We start from the raw sequence: 18,100 nt of genomic DNA on the forward strand, positions 1-18,100 counted from the left end.
CCTTTTTTCGAGTCTATGACTGAGGAAGAAGCTCGCTGAAATCAAGGGGTTCACTTCCAAAGTAAATACCTCCCGCGCTACTGCTCAAACTTGAAGTTGCTTTGGCCAATCTATCACTCAATCATCACGCCTTGATAAATGCCAGCCGATTTATTGTACAGATATTTTTTATATAAAATGAGTAAAGCGGAAATATTTGTATAAAAGTGTTCATTTTGAATTAGTCGCAAATAGCTCCAGAGCGACCACAACGGCAGGAATTCTTTCCAACGCATTCGTTCGGCCAGTAATTACGAGTTCCATACCGATTTTCACAATAGATGAGACAAGGCCCTTGATTAATTTTTTATTGGCGGCAAATGATAATTTCAAACCTGTGCAAATCGGATTTTCGACAGTATTGCCGAGCTTGGACCTAAGATCGTTGACAATTCTCTTTGTGAACTTCTTCTGGTCAGTAATATTCTCGCAGCCGCATTTAGATGATGTTGATAGTCCTTGGCAGTTGCTAAATTGCGCATTCGTGCACTGATTTGTTCCTTTAAAGTTTGAATATGTAGAACAGTAGTTTGGATCACGGAAACGCCAGTTTTTCTTCATCGTCTTGACATGATTCCCTTGAGGCGTGTAATGACATACTGTATAAGTAGACATAAGAACAGAAGGAACTGTATTCGGAGGCTAATTTATAGTTTCGAAACTGTCTTTAATATTTCTCATAAATTTTGCTCGAAACCGTTCCTGTTTGATTGGGAGTTGAACAGTTCCACAACCAATTTTAGTTGTATCGGGCCAGAGAAGTGCAGTCAAGTGCCCGACAGGATCTTTTCCACGTCTTCCTTTCGTTGGATTTTTTGGATTGAAGTAGAAGATCTCGGCGTACCATCGGTAAACTGATTCACTACATGGACTTCCGTTTTCTGTCAAGTCCCAAGCGATGTTTTCACCGATGTTTACACCGCGCCAGGGCGAGTTTTGCTCTGAGTGTGGCCAGTTTTTAGTCTTCTTTGCGATTTTCTTCATATTGGGACCAAGCTTTGCACGATGAACTAGCTCACCAGCCCAAGCCTGGGCACTTTTAGCTAGATCAGGGTTCCAAGTGAGCTCTGGTAAACGATGGATTGCTCTGAAGAAGTTGTGGTAGTCGAGACACTCTTGATTGAAAGGATTCAACGAATAGCCATCACCGGTCAATGGCATGCCATATTCATTGACTGGTTTGTATCGCCTCTGTTGCGGATTGCATCTCCAATTATTACATTCTTCCTCATCGAATTGACTTCCTGGACATCCCTGAAGTCCTGGCGTTCCATTGAAACATGGTCGGCGCCGATTTCTCTTTCCGCCTCCACATTCGGCGGAGCATTCGCTCCATTCGCCCCATTCTGTCCAGAAATTACAGTACTGACGCACAACACAGGGCATTTTTTGAGTTGGATATGTTTTTGTCGATTCATTCTTGCAAGGGCCGGCCACACACGATAAATGTCTTGTCATGAAACCTTGGCCGCACTTTTTAGAGCATGAGCCCCACTCGCTCCAGTCTCCCCATCTGCTTGTCTGACCGTCTGGACAAAGGATCATTGCGCAAGACTTCGGCTCCTGATGATAGGATAAAATTTTGCCAGTTGATCGGTTATGTGGACAACCTCTTTGGCATGCACGCTCTCTCCATTGAATCCCACCGCCACAAGTGCGAGAACAAGCCGTCCAGTTAGTCCATTCCGTCCACCCAACAACCTTTTTTCTGAAATTATTATCCAGTTATTCGAAAATCACTAGTTTTTTAACCTGACGATTCGATTTGGAGGCAGTTTATTTCGATAATTATCTAAGCTTTTAGGCGCTTTTGTTACTTTTTCGACTTCCTCAAACTCTTCTTCTTCTTCTAAGAACCCTTGAAAGTCTGCTAGCATAGACCCTATGGGTTCTTCTTCTTCCTCTTCTTCTACTTCTTTTCCTCCCCACCTATTTGCAAAATATTCCGTTGTCATTTCGAATGTCGTAGTTTCGACCTTTTCTTCTTCTTCAGTTTCTTCATCTTCCAATTCTGTTCTTGATATTTTTTCTGTCGTAGTTCTCGGAGCTTGTGTAGTACGAAGTGCTCCGGGACAATTCGGCTTACATGGAACTATTTGGACCCAAGGCGTCGGGTTTTGACCGAAATGATCTTTTGGCGTACACGATTTAGGATCACCACTACAACTTCTTATTCGTCTTTTCATTCCCTTTTGCCCACATCTTCCAAGACAGAAGCTCCACCTTCCCCATTCTTCCCATGAATTGAGCGCCTCCGTCATTGTAGTTGACTTAGTCGTTGTTGAAGTCGAAATGAAAGACACAGACTCCGTCGGAGAAAAAGTTTCTACGGTTGTACTCGTTTGTGTTGTTTTCGTTGTTGTTGAACATATTTTCACACAGGGAGCAATTTCCATCCAGGGTCTGTCTTTCATGTCTTGCAATGATTGTAAACAGGAACCCTGAGCCCCTTCACACTTTCTCTGTCGTCTCTTTATACCATTCTCGCCACATTTTCCCAAGCATCCAGTCCACATGCCCCATTCTCCCCAATTTCCCTTCGTTTTTGACGCAGAAATAGTGAAAGGATTACCGATTGGCTTTGAAACTTCTCTTTTTGTAGTGGTCATTATTTTTGCTCTCGTTGTTGTCTTTATAGTTGTTGTTGTACTTTTTGTTGAAGTCGTTGTTGTAGTCGTGGCTGTAGTCGTTGTTGTAGTCGTAGTTGAAGTCGTAGTTGCTGTTGTGGTAGTTCTTTTTTCTGTCGTTGTCGATGTTTTTATTGTCAAACAACTGCACTTTCTCACATCGAGCCAGGGCTTCCTCAATTTTTTAACTGTCGTCGGCTTTAGTTTCAAACAAACCGCACCTAAAGTGCTACATTTGCGCGCTCGTTTTTGAAGGCCAGTGTTCCCATTTATGCATCCACTACAAGACGACCATTCTTGCCAGTCTAGCCAGCGAGGATTTGCATCACTGTTCGTTATTTGAGTAATAGCTTTATTGATTGTTTGTGATGTTGCTGTTGCTTTAGTGAGTGTTGTAGCTACTGTGCTAGTTGTTGTTGCCGTTGTTGTAGTTCGCAAGTGAACTATTGGTTGATCCATAAGCATAATCATGTCTGAATTTTGACACTTCCCCTGGCATCGCTGGATATCAAGCCAGGGTTTCTCTTCTTTTGGATTAGTTGAGTCGACTAAACAGCTACCTCGCGGACCGCTGCACCCCCTTGTTCTTCTCCGCATTCCACGCTCGGAACAACTTGCTGAGCAAGAAGACCACTGACTCCAGTCTGCCCATTTTGGCCGTAAAGAAATGTTTTCCATTCGTCTTGCTTGAATCAGTGACGCAAATATAGGTACAGGGGTTTTAGGAAGATTAGGGGTGGAATTAATTGTTGAGATCCTAGAATTCGTTGATGCCAAAGTTATTGTTTTGGATGTCTTGGTTTCTGTTGTTGTGGTTGTTGTTGTGGGTGTTGTTGTGGTTGTTGTGGTTGTTTTTGTTGTTGTGGTTGTTGTGGTTGTGGTTGTTGTTGTTGTTGTGGATGTGGATGTTGTCGTTGTGATTTTAGTTGTCGTGGTTGTAGTTGTCTTTATCGTTGACGTGTTTACTGAACCCTCGGTTATAGTCATTGGCACTTTTGTTGTAGTTTTTCTTTTTCTGAGTACCCGTCGGAATTTGTTTGGCATGGATGAAGTTTTACTTTGTTTTGAAAGAAATGGTCTCTTTGATGATGGTTAGATAATGGGTTTTCAATTGAAAATTTCAATAATTTGTTTCTACCAAAGAAGTTTCAAAAATTTAACCAAACTTTGTTGTTGATAACGGTTTTGTTGAGAATGCCCTTTGTCCAGTCATTATGCTCATAACTGGAAAATTAATTGATCCATCATGCTTACAAGAAGGCTCGCAGCGAGTTTGTTCAACCCAGGGCGTTTTGGATTCGTTCGTAGAGAGTTTCAAACAGCTGCCTTTTGGTCCATTGCATCCTCTTGTTCGGCGTCTTATTTTTTGGCTTAGATAAATGGATGAAATAAAAAAAGCTGTCACCTAAATCCAATTTTTCCACATTGGCCTAGACAAGTAGACCATTCTGACCAATTATCCCACGCTATAGTTTGGTCAATACTCGTAGCTCCCGTCTTTTGTTGGAAAAAGTCAGGTGGAATCGATACGGATGCGGATCTTTGAAATGGATTTATTGCTGTACTTTTCTTAGTAGTCGATAGAGTGCTCGTCATCCGTTGAGTTGTTGTAGTCGAAGTTGATGTCGTAGTTGAAGTTGTTATTTCTGCTGTGGTTGGGTTGCTCCTTTTGTCTTGAGTTTCTGTCACGCAGTCAGGAATACACCGCGTAGACTTTGACGGTTATAGGCAATAAATTAGTGACTATTCAAGTTTCACTCAATCGTAAATACCAATTATTCGAATAATCACTTTCAATTAATACATATATGGGTATTATATAACCGAGACCTGGACCCACGGGGTCTTATCACGACCACTGTAAACTTGTTTGCATTGACCTTGAAGACCGTGGCATAGTCGGGTTCGTTTCGACGAGCCAACCTGCTTCCTTCCTTGATCGCAAGGACCATAGCAAGTATCCCATTCGCCCCATTCACCCCAGCCAGCAGGCATTCTCATTTGCCAGCTGTTCCACCTGTAATGACAACAAGGTTCAAATCCTTTGAATCCAGTGCCAGTGCAGCAAGTCGGAGTCAACTCTGTCGTATCGTTCTGATCAGCCATCGACCAGAGGCGAGTAGCAAATGGCATCCCAACTGCTCGATTGCCGGCCACATTCGCCAGAACCGTTGGCTCCACACCGCTTCTTAGAGTTTTCAAAAGTTAATTAGACGCGCTTAAAAAAACAGAGATAAGAAAGAATGGGATTAGTCGCGCATTATTTCAGTCTATTTTAGAGTTCGCAATCCAATTTCGGATAGCAAACTTTCAGATCAGTTTTGGAAACGGGACTGTAATCTTCCTCGGCAACGTAGCCCTTGTAGCCATAGAACTGACCATTTTTCTCATCGCATGGGGTTTTCATGATTCCCCAACGCTCAAACGTGTCGGTCAGCTTGCAAATATGAATTTCCTTTTCGAACCCGGGTTGCGGCTCGGCGAAGAATGTCACCATGTGCGACTTAAACTCACTCGAAGGACGTGCTGAAGCTTGGTAAACCGCTCTCTTTTTTACGAGAAATTCAGTAAGATAAAGAGTCTTTCAAAGGGCTGAAAGCTGTCTCAATATTTTCATTTTTATATTGTCCGAAGCGTATTCCGCCCATTACCTTTGTGCGCGATGATCAGATGACTGTGACCGTCTAGGAATGGGACTGATTAGTCTTTATTTTTCCAGTTGAGTCAACCCTTTTTATTGATATTATTATCATTATAAATTTAGTTTTTACGGGAGTATGGTAAAATACGAATCATCAAAGTTTGATTCAAACAGCCTTTTCTTGAACACAGTTGATCCAAACGCCGAAATCTTGGGCCCGAAATGTCCACTTGGAGACTTGAGCTTCACTGGTGGCGCATTTCTAAATCCTCGAATGTTGAATTCTTCGATAAAGTCTCTCAAAGGAGCATCAGGGTTCTCTTTGAAAAAATCCATCCTCGCTTTTTCAGTGCTCTCTAAAGAATTTCCTTTTCTTTTCAGCGATTTCTGAAACCTCGCAGCAGGAGGCGAAAAAATTTCCCTCTCTTTTTTTGCATCAGAAAAAGACTGCAACTTCAACTTTTTCAGCTTTCTCCGCTTCACACGGGCTGCTTTCTTACTGTCGCTAACGGAAAAAAGCAATAATAGTAAAACGAAAAACTTCATTCTTCTTGCTTTGAGATATTTGCAACTAAACTAGCTCTAGAATAGCTAAAGCGGATTCAGGAGAGGCGAAACGAATGTGATTACGAGAGTTTCAACAAAACCGTGTCCAGCTAGCCCCAATGCACTGAATTGATTCAACCCACTAACATACTTGGTGGAGACAAACATAATTAGATCATTTTTCCAAGGCAATCTCTCTGTATTCCACAAAATTGATTGTGTCTCGTCAAAATATGAAAATTCGAATAAAATTGTACGCTCATTTCTTAAATCAACCGATAGAAGAGAATTGTTATCGAAATAGAACTTCTTTTGAAAAAAAAAATATGAATTATTTTAGTTCGACGGAAGTGAACTGCGAATAAATTCAAAGGTAAGCGTCTGTATTATGAGTCTTATGAGTTTAATTCGAGTTAATTACAGTATTTAATTAACTTCATGCTGATTCTAAATCATTTTTAAAAAGTCAACTATCAAGGAATACCGCCGGTGTCTGTGGGTGGTAGAGTGAGAAACTGCAGTAGTAAGTGAACGATAATAAAAACGGTGAGTTAGAATTCTCAATCCTGGTGATTGCGAAGCTAGTGAGTGGCCCTGCTCCATAAAAGGAGAAGTCCACCGCTCGTCCCTAATTACGCGCTTACGCCCGAGATCCTATGAATACCCAAGAACAATAAGTCCCCCAAACTTTTTTTAACTTTTAACAAAGACGAATTATTTAAAAAAGAAAGAGCAACCGTCGGAGAAAGAGCTACGCGGGAAATAGAGACAACACGGTAAAAAGTAAGAAAAATCGAGAGTCTCAAAAGAAGAACAAGTAGCAACTTCGAATTTGTCGCACGAAATCAGTACTTGGAAGGTTAGTACAGAGTGCGTGACAGACATGATGGATAGAGCACACAATTGATTTGGAAATGATTTTTGTACACAGAGTGATATTAGAGAATATTTTGAAGACTGATGGAAGAATAAAGATTAATTTTCAAATGGGGCTTGATTGACGCGTCCTTCCATATTTTTTTCGTTAACGGTATGTTCGATAAGCATATTTTACTAATTAAACAGTTTCTATGGGTAATCCTCTTTTTCCTTAGATACTATCTAGATAGGAATAAGCACTCAGAGAAAGTGATCTGTTTGATGATTACTTGGGCACCTTCATCCGTAAAGTATTTTATGTTGAAAGAATACTATATCCTTAGCTTGGTCATACTTGAGTGGAGCTTTTCACCCGCGCTATCGAATTTGCTCCCTGATATTCAAAAGTATCCAATCGAGAAAATATCAAGGTAAAAACTTGTACGACGCCATGAATAAACAGGGCTGATTGATGTTTTCCTCTTCGTTACGGGGCTATTTCGTTAACTGGGTTTTGATCACGCCTGGGCGCTCTGTTACGAGAAGAAAAGATCGTAAAAAAGGCAAAAGAGAAGACTCACTCTCAGTGTTGCGCGGCGCATAATAATATTTTGCCCTTTACGCCTTTCTGCCAGTTTTTTAAACAAAGCAAGAGAGATTTAAATAAAGAGTTTAGACTTTGACAAGGAATTGAAGCAACAGTGGAGAAATGAAGTTCGCATCACTTTTGGTAGGAGCGAGCCACGCCGTGCCACTGGAAAACACTGCGAATAAGATCACAGCGGACAAACTGGACGAAGTGACTATACTGAAGAGCGGTGATGCCTTTACCGTTTCTGGTTCGTTCGAAACAAAAGGCGGAATCACCGCTGCATGCTCAGCAGAGTGGGCACTATCGTAAGTTCAACAATTTATGCAGAAAACAGAAGTTTTCCCTAAAGCGTTTTAAAAACCTTATTTTAGACTGCAGGTCGCCATTGATGGTGATCGAATCTTGGAGGCCCAGGTCGACAAGGGCAACTTCAAGTACCGACAACTCTCGTCCTTCGAAGAACTGCTCCCTTACGGCATAGCTCACATTAAAATCGATGAATGCAGCAGTTTGTTAGAAGGACCCGATGGAACAGCCCCAGCCTGTAGCATTGTAACAGACAGCACTAAAGAAGTATTCACTTATGAAGTTGGAATCGAAGGACTTACTGTGGACGATAGTGGGAAAGAAATCAGTCTCCAGTGGAACTGTGACACTGAGCTAGAAATCCAGCCGACAATTCTTGAGGTCTGGCAAGAAGGAGAACTGACGCAGAGCATCGGCACAACTGATCTCTCTTCGGACATGAATGCCACTATCGTCGCTGCCTGTGCCATGCAGAATGAACTGCCAAAAGCAAACGACATTACGTTCTCTATCGGCGGCTTTGAACAGGTTGTCGAAGTAGATGAGAATGGAACCGCACAACTGAATGTTACCGGATCCGACTTGCTCCAATACGGCGGAAAGAATATCCACGACCAACCTATCACGTGTAGTGCCAGTCAAATTGCGGTGAGAACTTGTTTATGATTACGCAACTCCAGTTACATAACTGCATTATTTATCTGACAGCAATAATTTAGTCTAATGGTGCTCTGCTTAAATCTTACGATATGACCTCCATTGAAAGCGTGGAATTCCGCTACCCAACAACGTACGCCAGAATTAGTGTTGATGGCGTGAAAGAATACCAATCAAAAAGGTAGAGTATTTCTAGTAACACTGGCGTGTAGCCAATGCTACAGCTTGCGAATGACGGATCATTAATTAGGAAAAAGTTTGATACGCAATAAATCATTTTTCCAGCTATCTGGCAAAGGGCTCACAAGCAAAGGTCAGCTGCGATGCTGATGGATTCCCCAAACCTGAACTAGATCTTACTGCAAATGGCCTCGACCTCAACAATAACGTGTAAGTGAGCGAAAATCAATAGCAACTACATCAGCGATCGTAAAATTTCCTCGCCGGCTGTTTCAGCTTCAAAGCGTCTGTTTTCCTATTTTTTCCGTAATCAAAAAGATCGCGCAAAAATTGAATGCTAGCTCATTATTCAATTATAGTCTGACTGAGAAAACCGATTTCAAATGTGTTGCCAATGGTATTGAAGATGTCCAGACTGTGGACATTTTCTACCTCGAAGACGTCCAAGTTGCGCACGATGGAAAAACTGATGAAGAGCCACTTTATGAAGGGCGCGATGTAACGTTCAGCTGCAGTGCTAGGTCGAATCCCCCGGCGTCTTTCAGTCTTGTCAAAGGTATTCATATTTATCGGATTCTGGAATAACAAAAGAGTTAATTGATGAGCGGTTGTAAATATCTTCTCTACGTGCGTAGTGAATCACTTAGCTAGTAGCTTAATGAACCGCCTTAATCATAACGCTAGCATACTAATTAATTTTTCAAGACGGTCAAGTCTTTTCGGACCATGGCGAGCGCGATCACACGATCGAGGCCGTGAGCGGAATCTTCACCTGTGCCGCCTCCTTGCCTCCGGTGTTCGGAATCAACAATGTAGAATCAACTGGAGCGACAATCACCGCCGAACCAGCACCCGAAGAAGGATCCGGCCGTGCAATCAGTAAGCAAGAGTTATTTTCTTAATCGTCGATTTCGCATCGTAAATCGCCCAGCGTTGACTTTTACGGAGACTTTATTGGTGAGCTTTAGAGCTGACCAATGATGAAAAGTCAGTTCACGAAAGGTCGCGTAGAAAATGTCGTTTTTACTACGATTGATTTAAGTTATCGTCTCCATTGTCATCATCGTTGTCTGCCTGATCGGTGCTGTTGGCTTCTTTGTGTGGAAAAAGAAGCAGGCTGACAAGGGCGAGGAAGTGCCGCAAGACGAAGAAGACGCTCAGGACGATGCCGAAGAATGAGCATGATCATGTAAAAGAACCCGTTACAACTGTTAGCCACTTCTGCAATCACGGAGAACAATATTCAACATTCTAACTTAGGAAATAATCTCGCTTTTGCAAGTCACTCAAACTGTACAAATCTCCTGTTTCACCGAAATCTTCCTTCGAGTACGCACATCCACTCGTGACCCTGCTATTTTCATGGATAAAACATGAACAGAATAAAACAATAAATCGAATTGATTTTCTTTTTATAATCTTATCATCATTCATGGCTACGAATAGGATATCTAAGCGGAGTTGCGGGCAGCCTAGGGTTCGCTGGGTAGATTGATCCGTTCGGCTACTCTAAAACGCAGATATAAATCGGTTCAAGTTTGACAGCTCGGATCGACTAATCACTTTGGCGGAAGTTTTTTGCATTAGCCAAATTTGACAAGCTCATTTTGTTCGGAATTCGTTCAAATCTGCTGATTTGCGAGAAAAAAGTCAGTTGTTTGTATTTTGAAATCAAGGAAGATTTAGATATTTTAGAAAATGATTTTTCCACCGAAAGTTTTGGTAAACAGGCGAAAATTGGTGCACGCTGATCTTGACTGAATAAAGGTTGAAGAATATCTTAGACCGAGCATTCGCGGTAGAATAACATCACCATGCGGTCAACAAAACAGGCGTCGTTGCCCGTAAAAATTAGCTAAAATCATCTAAGTGCTACTTTCAATTTTCTGGATGATCGTTGAAATGATGGAGAAACTTATTGATAAAGTATCAATGGTCATATATTGTTCCTTCAAAAGCACAATTTGTTCTATTCCTAAAATCGATTCTTTGCCTCCAATACTTACTAGTAGGCTGGACCACGGCAGACGTCCGGAAATGAGGCAAAAAGAAGCATCGTTCAAAAAGACGAGTGTCTCCGCAGCTGTTTATGTCGGACGGACGATAGCGTTTCTTGCTCCTTTTGACACACGTGAGGCCCTCACGGTGAGGGAAAGAGTCTCTGTGCTTATTCATCTTTCTTGACATCTGAAAAAGCTCAGAAGTGAATACCGCACACCTTCCGCTACCATGAACAGAGCAAGCTGAGTCGGACATCTACATCTTTGGGCGAGAAGACACCGGCCTTCTACGGGACGACGGCTTTGTTCAGCCGGCGTTTACTTTGCTCTCGGGATATATGCGGCACAATCCTTATATTTATTCTGATAGTGGAAACTGAAAATATAATTTTTAAGCTTCCCTATCCGGAATTGAGAACGACGTGAAGAGTCGTAGGATCCGCCTCTGAAAGCCGTCTGCTGGACGAAATATCGGAATTTATCCTGCTTCTCTCGAAGTAAGAAGCTAAGTGAATCTCTTGTCTGTGGAATTTAAGCTTCTTTAGTAGGAGCACAGTTGAGTATTGACGTGATGAACTCTCGCTGTTTCGATATTTCGATCTTGAAACTTTCTACTAAAAAGTTGAGTCTTCAAGTCAAGACGATATCGATTTTAATATCTTTTTACAAAAAAAGTCTGGGATGCCAATTTTGATCTCTAGACAATTTTAAAGATTTGGATTTGTTCAAAGTTCGAAGTGATTAGGGTTTACTCTCAAACACGAAATTGCTCAACGTCTGCAGATCTGTCCAGTTTTGGTCGGGAAAAGAATTTTGAAGCGGGCAAAATATTTAAATTTGACATTGATCATTCCCATATCACGAAAAGCGTAAAATCCGAAATCATCTCGTTTTAGAGCGGTTTATGCATAAAATCATGTCACAATCATTGCCAGCCATTCGGTACAAGATGGCGCTGTCGCTAATATAAGTCAAAAACTATCGGAGAAAATCAGTAGCATATCAGAGGAAAAATGGGACGTTTGTCAAAGATTTTCCTTTGTTTGGGCGCCACTAGCTCGGCGAATTTTTTGCTCCCAAATTATTCTTCAGAAGAGTTCCAGTCGGGATCATCGGCAAAGTGGTGGGACGATGACCACGCCGAGCGGCTCAGAAACGTTCTTTGGCAGATGTCCCCAGAAGTACTCGAGAATCACTTTTTCAATGAGCCGATCAGTCAGAAAGGAGCAGAAAAAGCCGTCGAAGGGATCATGAACACACTCGATAAGATTGCTGAAGACATGGTCACAAAGAGAGACTCTTGCTGGGAAAGCGTCAGTCCGCAGATTGGGATCTAAATTCACTTTTTCTTGAGAGAAATAATGAAAAAACAACTATTTTCTTCCAAAGATAAGGAGAAAGATCCCCTCAAAGCCTGAAGATCCATACGATTCCATGGAATCAACAACAGAGAATCCTCCGACCTCTAGCTGGCAGCCCACAACGTCCGAAGCAATTCCACCAACCACGATGTACTATCGAAAACGACGAGACGGATCAAATGATGGACTTGAAGTGCGTAAAATGAAAGACGGTAGTCAGACTTGGGATCCTACAGGAAAACCCGAGAAGGATATTCCTGAGATATTCTGGCAACATGCTCGATGGATTCGTGAAGAAATCTTTATCTACTGTCCTACCATGGCTTTTAATCTGGTAAGCAGCATCACGTTTTCAGAAAAATCATAAAAAGGGAGTGATAAAGTAATCAATTTTTTTAAGTTTGGACGATTAGACAAGCTTCAAGATAAAACTATCACTCAATACTGTAACAAAGTTGATCCCGCAGAAGTTTTCTGGTAAGTCTCTCGGTCTAACCTTTATTAACCTTCCCATAAAGCAGCCCAGACGATGATGGTGCTGGAGGATACCCGACAATGCCACCGAGTACTGAAGAACCAGCCACCGAAGAACCAACTACTACGGTCCCTGTCGAAACGACGGAGCCATACGATACTACTTCTACTAGCAACGTTTACTCCACTTACGTTGATACTACTACACCCGAAATCGTAACAGACATCTGGACTACTACCAACAATCCATACTGCGAGTCTCGAAAGGACTGTTCCGATATGTTTCCTAGCCAGTGTCCAGAAAGAAACTCGTGCGCTTGTAAAAGTGGCTCTTGCGTGAATCGAGAGACAACAACTGAAATGTATACTTCTCATGAGTATACAACACCTAAAGTGTCGACGACTTCTTCAACCACCACAAGTAAAACAACTACAACCACTACCACTACCACCACAACAACCACAACAACAACAACAACAACTACTACTTCTACTACTACAACCACTACTATGCCGGACGGTTACTGCATAAGTCACAAGGATTGCCGAGACGCCGATTCAGGTTAGAGGATTTAGATAATGGCTTGTGGCGTTCTCAAATATTAATAATCATCAATATTCATCTACGTATATCAAATTAACCGTATCTTCTTAAGATTGCACGTCTGGTTCTTTCAAATGCAGATGTAAATATTACTACTGCGTGAAAGTGCCTGTCACAACCACAACCACAACAACGACATCCACAACAACAACTTCGACTACTACCACTACCACTACAACAACAACGACTACGACCATGCCTGATGGCTATTGTACCTCCAACGCTGAATGCCGAGAAGCAGACGAAGATTGCACTTCAGGATCATTTAAATGTCGTTGCAAAAACTACTATTGTATTAAAATTCCTGTTACTACTACGACTACAACTACAACATCTACCACAACGACGTCAACGACGACGACAACCACTACAATGCCCCCTTCAGTATGCTACAGTGCCAAAGACTGCGTCGAGATCGCCCCAGATACTTGTCCTTCACGAAGTTCTTGCCGCTGTTCGAAAGGAGAATGTAAACCAAAACCAACAACGACAACAACCACTTATAGCAGCACAACAACTTCAGAACCAACTACCCCAGAATACACCGTTCCTTCTGGTTGTAAAAACCGGGGCAACTGCGTGAAACTGGAACCTGAAATGTGCCCGACAAAAACTTCCTGCACTTGTGATGATGGAACTTGCGTGCCAAAGACAACTGTTGATCCATACGTTACAGCTGGTCCAACTGATATGTGCGAAAGCAAAAAAGATTGCATGGTTATTGATCCCAATAACTGCCCGAATAGATCATCCTGCGCTTGCAGAAAAGGCGAATGTGTGCCAGTTGAGTCTACAACTACCACCGAGGCTCCGACAGGAGGAAACGGAGGCTACGGCGACTCTTGTAAGAATAAGGGAGACTGCGTAAAGATGTTCCCAGACATGTGCCCAAAGAAGAGCGCGTGTAAGTGTGAGTCTGGCGAGTGCGTTCAAGTTGAGACTACTACCACCACTGGCTACATGACTACTACAGCCCCATCTAACACATGCTCGAACCGAGGCGATTGCGTCAAAATGGATCCGGACATGTGCCCAGAGCGAACTAGCTGCTCTTGCACCGATGGAGAGTGTGTTCCCAAGGAAGTCGTTAACGAATGCTCCAATAAGGGCGATTGCGTCACTAATAATCCATCAATGTGCCCAACTAAAGCTGATTGTCTCTGTAAATCTGGCACATGTGTAGCAGTTGAAGGAGGTGATGGAGATAGTGGATACGGCGGAGAGACCCCAGTTGATTCGGAGTACTGCACTTCCAGAAAATCATGCACAGAGGTGAGGCTCAATACCTTTTAAAGAGTTATTTCAAAACTTGTCATAAATATTTTTTAGCTTTACCCAGATATGTGCCCAGTAAACAGCTGCAACTGCAAAGCAGGAATTTGCGAGCCACAAGAGCTCTGCACATCGAGAAAACACTGCGAAGAAATGTTTCCTTCGAAATGCGCGGTAATATTGTTCACACTACCGATCAGAAACTAAACATAACTTCAGGAACGAGGTTGTCGATGCGTACGATCAACTGGCGAGTGCGAAAAACTCGATGGCGAGGGAGGCGGTGAAGGTGGCGGCGAAGAGGGAGGCTCTGGTGATGGCGGCGACGGCGAAAACGGTGGAGCAACTACAATGAGTCCATACTCGTCCTAGAAATATGGCTAATCATTTTTCCTGTTCAAAAAAAGTTCTTTTCACTCTAACTTCATGGCTCCCCGGCCCTTTTTAGTTCCGATCCCTTTGGCCAAGGCGTGATCCAAAAAGCCGGCAGCGCCTCATACTGTATTAACTCATCAACAGAGCTTGAATACAATATTTTTATAATAAGAAAACGTGTGGATAATTTTTAATGAATTTATTTGCAGTTTTATGGATTAGATATCCTGCGAGTCGTTTCTCGCGGGAAGAAATCGTCATATAATCGTAGATTATGCGTAACCGAAAAAATAATTCGGGACTTGTCTCAAAGCTAAGTACAGTAATATATATAAAAGAAGTTTTGATGAAGAAGAGCGCAAGGAAAAGAGACTTTTGTTCCATTGAAAATTGATTTGAGATGCAGACCTAACCGCTGTCGAATCTTCTATTGGCCAAAAGTGTGACGAAATGATCCTACGATCTTGATTTGCACTCCCTCGTGATGATCAAGTCGTACTCTTAAAAGAGAACGTAACGATCGATTATATCGCCCATATATTATCCGAGATTGAAATCTTCGGAGGTGCTTGAAGCGTAAGGAAAGATCTTTGATTGTATGTACTCAATGAGAAGCTACCTTCAAGAATATTGTACGATATTTACCATTTCGACGTTTTCTTTTGGCAAACTAGAAGACAGTGACAATTGTCTTGCTTGCATCAAACCAGTTTCCAGATGGGTCTTTGGACTCACTGTCCCGCAAGGCATCTAAATATTCGAAGTCGAACCAGATTTTGTCTGTGCCGGGAGTTATGTTGGAAATCATCACGGAACTGACAAAATTTTGGAAGTAACTTATTTCTTGAACGTCGAGTCCATCGAGCTCGTCAAAGTGAAGATCTTTGACCGGAGCGGGGAATTGAATCAGAATCACATTTCCTTAATCGTAGCTTTGAGTAGATCGAGAAAGAATTTGACTTACCGGAGTGAAACGCACCACCCTGAGCCTGGATGTAGCTTCGAGCTCGGTTTCCATCATAGTTTGATGGAAAAGAAAAGAGGGCAGCGTCCCAGAACTCCTCGGCATCGGAATAGACGATCCAGTCACTATCCGACGGAATCGATGGTGCCATCTGGTCGACTCGCTCGAACATAACGATGAAATTGACGAAATCAATGCCCTAGAACCAGATAAATGTTATCCTGTTTTGAAACTATTTCTGATTACCTCGAAGTCTGTATTCGTATGAGTGATTGCATAATCATCCTGGAAGGACTTTGAATTGCTCGGAATCACGTTGGCATCATAGAAGTGAATCCAACGCACTCGATGGGAGGTCGAAGCCAGCCAGAAATGAGTAACTGATGCTTTCTTAAACTCGTTCGGCGCTAAAAGATTAAGTAGATCAAAATACACTTGAGGATTGTTGATTCTACCTTGGTAAATGCAACCCGCTCGACTGGTGCTCGTTTGTTCCCAACACGTGATTCTTATTTGAGTTTTTCACGGTGAATTCGGTCCGATAATATCAAGATCTACCAATCAACATTTTATGGTAAAAAATTTTTACTAAAAATACAAAACTAATCAACCAAATTTCGATTTGGCCATGAGCAACTCCAGTCCTGTAGACTTGTCCTTGCTCAGAATTAGTCTGAGCGTTTTGCTTGCCGAATAGATCGACGACCTTGTCATTTTCGATCTTTCCATTGGGCCGCGCGCCGTGGACGGGTTTGAATCGTGAATCGCCATTAAAAAAGCTGTTCTCGTCGGTCTTCTTACTTTTGCCTTCCACTTGGGCTAATGCTGGATCAACGCTTTTCTCGTCGTTTTCCTCAATTTTAAATCCTGTCAGCCGGCATTCGGCGACAACGAGGAACGAAAAGAAACTACTCCACAGCATTAAACGATAACTTTTTCAAGAGTTCAATAAGAGGCTTAATAAACTACTGGGAATAATTGATGTGCTTTTCGACAGCTTGCGAACTGATCGGAAATATTCTCTTTGAAAGATTAATTGAATTACAGAAGATTTCTGAGAAACAGTAAATCGCTTCTTCTGATGATCTATTCTCTTCGTTATTAAAACTCTTGCCTTTATGAAAACCACGAAAGCAATGAGCCCAAGGTTTGTCTTATAAGGGAAATAGCGCGAATAAGCCCAGCGCTCTAAAAAAGCTAAAAAGCAAGGAGTAAACACTACGTCGGAATGTTTATCCTCATTCAACCACCTTCATATAAATGAAGAGAACAGTTTGTGGTGCTTCTTAACGTGAAGACGCTATCCGCTAAGTTGAATTCTACTCGGTATTTGTGTTCGATTATTTATTTATTTTTACATTTATTTTCAGAAAGAAGGAGAAGTTAGAAAAGTCAACTCTTGCTCAAATGACATGATTAAATTATTAGGGTCTCAAAGTAAGACAAAAATGAGCAACGTTGCAAAATATGCACAGATCAACATAAGCAGCGATCAACAGGAGCGGTCTTTTTTCATCGGAAGAATTTGCTGAAGGAGTTCTCGAGCTTCGAATGAGGGATCGGAACGCGCCGCGTTTGCATCGAAAATCGAGGTCGTATTTGCTCTTGATTAACAGTTAGTTTTTATTGTAACGGATTGAGTGAAACTTACGGAAAGGGCGGGCGCCGTAGGAAACCCGGAAATGTTCTTGATTTCTTTCATCGAAGTCGCGAATGTCTACGCCGCGTTTTGAACTTTTGTGTCCATAGAACTCATCTCCAAATTTTAAAAAGGCCTCGACGGACAGAAATAAATTGCAAAGCAAAATGACGACTCTCATGGCGAGTTTTTAAAAAATTATGAATTTTCTTTCGAAATGAAAGTAGCAAAGTGAGGCTGAATTGATACTCGCCGTACGCTTTTAAATGGGCCAGATGTCGCTCAAGTTATCTCGGGCACTGGCTTCGGGGCACTATTTTTACTTTGCATCGAGCATGACTATTTTTCTACGGGAGGTAGGGCCTTTAGTATATAGAATATGAATGCCTTTTAGATCAATTCTTGATAAAGACTACTTGTAAAGAGAGTAAAGAGATTATGGAAAATCAAAATAATCCTAAATAGTAAATAAGAATGCAGGGATCAAGAAGTAAGAAATAATAATCTCACGGATTCAGGCGCCCCGGAATTTTAAAGTCAGAAAATACAGTAGTCATTTTATAGCATAGAAAGAAGCAAAGTTTTGAGAAAAGCGGGAAAAGTTTAGATGACTGAATTTATTGAGAAGTAAAAAGAGAACGTTTAGCTATGGCTTCGAACTCGGCGAAAAACTTCTTCAATTTCCTGCCGGACCAAGTGTTTTTGTTAGAGTTGAACCAACGAATGCGAATCGACACAGGAGGGGGTTCGTTTGTGCTGATTGTGAAGATGTTGACGTTATTGCGAAGTCGATTGAACCCGATTGCGTCGCCGAAAACGCTGCCACTGAACGAAAAAATGAGTAAATAGGCGAAAATTTTCATTCTTCGCTATGAGTGGGATCGTTTTCGGGGTACGCGGCGTTATATGCTTTTCTCAATATGTTAATTTTCCGACAATGCTACTCGATTTCCGTAAATCACTCA

The 18,100-nt window shown here is 42.0% G+C and overlaps 5 protein-coding genes across 6 annotated transcripts; 2 read left to right on the plus strand and 3 right to left on the minus strand.

Moving 5' to 3' along the window:
• Window positions 1–681: 681 nt before the first annotated feature.
• LOC145708883 (uncharacterized) lies at window positions 682–3,751 on the minus strand. The gene is made up of 2 exons (XM_081786582.1): window positions 1,792–3,751; window positions 682–1,747 (listed from the first exon to the last, which is right to left on the minus strand). Exons 1-2 carry the CDS (start codon window positions 3,708–3,710, stop codon window positions 682–684), a joined length of 2,985 nt encoding a protein of 994 aa, XP_081642708.1. The 5' UTR covers window positions 3,711–3,751.
• A 71-nt stretch (window positions 3,752–3,822) lies between these two features.
• LOC145708884 (uncharacterized) lies at window positions 3,823–4,814 on the minus strand. The gene is made up of 3 exons (XM_081786583.1): window positions 4,497–4,814; window positions 4,072–4,379; window positions 3,823–4,024 (listed from the first exon to the last, which is right to left on the minus strand). The coding sequence occupies exons 1-3, from the start codon at window positions 4,797–4,799 to the stop codon at window positions 3,823–3,825; spliced, it is 813 nt and encodes a 270-aa protein (XP_081642709.1). The 5' UTR covers window positions 4,800–4,814.
• Window positions 4,815–6,458: 1,644 nt separating this feature from the next.
• Window positions 6,459–9,841, plus strand: LOC145708569 (uncharacterized). 2 transcript variants are annotated; one of them, XM_081786254.1, is made up of 8 exons: window positions 6,459–6,712; window positions 7,388–7,608; window positions 7,675–8,257; window positions 8,329–8,447; window positions 8,552–8,656; window positions 8,806–9,002; window positions 9,152–9,325; window positions 9,489–9,841. In XM_081786254.1, exons 2-8 carry the CDS (start codon window positions 7,421–7,423, stop codon window positions 9,623–9,625), a joined length of 1,503 nt encoding a protein of 500 aa, XP_081642380.1. In that variant the 5' UTR covers window positions 6,459–6,712; window positions 7,388–7,420; the 3' UTR covers window positions 9,626–9,841. The 2 variants fall into 2 exon arrangements, with proteins under 2 accessions (XP_081642380.1, XP_081642381.1); XM_081786255.1 differs by having other exon boundaries at window positions 6,459–6,636.
• Window positions 9,842–11,455: 1,614 nt separating this feature from the next.
• LOC145707814 (uncharacterized) lies at window positions 11,456–14,690 on the plus strand. The gene is made up of 7 exons (XM_081785392.1): window positions 11,456–11,759; window positions 11,848–12,141; window positions 12,208–12,284; window positions 12,326–12,843; window positions 12,938–14,157; window positions 14,215–14,331; window positions 14,377–14,690. Exons 1-7 carry the CDS (start codon window positions 11,460–11,462, stop codon window positions 14,527–14,529), a joined length of 2,679 nt encoding a protein of 892 aa, XP_081641518.1. The 5' UTR covers window positions 11,456–11,459; the 3' UTR covers window positions 14,530–14,690.
• Window positions 14,691–14,743: 53 nt separating this feature from the next.
• LOC145708093 (uncharacterized) lies at window positions 14,744–16,423 on the minus strand. The gene is made up of 5 exons (XM_081785715.1): window positions 15,952–16,423; window positions 15,743–15,903; window positions 15,497–15,695; window positions 15,178–15,453; window positions 14,744–15,032 (listed from the first exon to the last, which is right to left on the minus strand). The coding sequence occupies exons 3-4, from the start codon at window positions 15,666–15,668 to the stop codon at window positions 15,203–15,205; spliced, it is 423 nt and encodes a 140-aa protein (XP_081641841.1). The 5' UTR covers window positions 15,669–15,695; window positions 15,743–15,903; window positions 15,952–16,423; the 3' UTR covers window positions 14,744–15,032; window positions 15,178–15,202.
• Between the last annotated feature and the right edge of the window lie 1,677 nt (window positions 16,424–18,100).

Source organism: Oikopleura dioica, chromosome XSR (assembly GCF_907165135.1).
Source record: "Oikopleura dioica chromosome XSR, OKI2018_I68_1.0, whole genome shotgun sequence".
Classification (NCBI taxonomy): Eukaryota; Metazoa; Chordata; class Appendicularia; order Copelata; family Oikopleuridae; genus Oikopleura; species Oikopleura dioica.

Bases quoted from the DNA above. Each gene is read 5' to 3' on its own strand.
- LOC145708883 (XM_081786582.1), bottom strand. From the start codon at position 3,710: ATGCCAAACAAATTCCGACGGGTACTCAGAAAAAGAAAAACTACAACA. The intron at 1,748-1,791 runs GTTAAAAAACTA...TAATAATTTCAG, and splicing joins CCTCCAAATCGAATCGTCAG to AAAAAAGGTTGTTGGGTGGA.
- LOC145708884 (XM_081786583.1), bottom strand. From the start codon at position 4,799: ATGCCATTTGCTACTCGCCTCTGGTCGATGGCTGATCAGAACGATACG. The intron at 4,380-4,496 runs GTCTCGGTTATA...TAACCGTCAAAG, and splicing joins ATAAGACCCCGTGGGTCCAG to TCTACGCGGTGTATTCCTGA. The intron at 4,025-4,071 runs GTGACAGCTTTT...CCAAAAAATAAG, and splicing joins TGTGGAAAAATTGGATTTAG to ACGCCGAACAAGAGGATGCA.
- LOC145708569 (XM_081786254.1), top strand. From the start codon at position 7,421: ATGAAGTTCGCATCACTTTTGGTAGGAGCGAGCCACGCCGTGCCACTG. The intron at 8,258-8,328 runs GTGAGAACTTGT...GCAATAATTTAG, and splicing joins GTAGTGCCAGTCAAATTGCG to TCTAATGGTGCTCTGCTTAA. The intron at 8,448-8,551 runs GTAGAGTATTTC...TCATTTTTCCAG, and splicing joins AAAGAATACCAATCAAAAAG to CTATCTGGCAAAGGGCTCAC.
- LOC145707814 (XM_081785392.1), top strand. From the start codon at position 11,460: ATGGGACGTTTGTCAAAGATTTTCCTTTGTTTGGGCGCCACTAGCTCG. The intron at 12,142-12,207 runs GTAAGCAGCATC...AATTTTTTTAAG, and splicing joins CTACCATGGCTTTTAATCTG to TTTGGACGATTAGACAAGCT. The intron at 12,285-12,325 runs GTAAGTCTCTCG...CTTCCCATAAAG, and splicing joins GATCCCGCAGAAGTTTTCTG to CAGCCCAGACGATGATGGTG.
- LOC145708093 (XM_081785715.1), bottom strand. From the start codon at position 15,668: ATGTTCGAGCGAGTCGACCAGATGGCACCATCGATTCCGTCGGATAGT. The intron at 15,454-15,496 runs GTAAGTCAAATT...GCTACGATTAAG, and splicing joins GGGTGGTGCGTTTCACTCCG to GAAATGTGATTCTGATTCAA.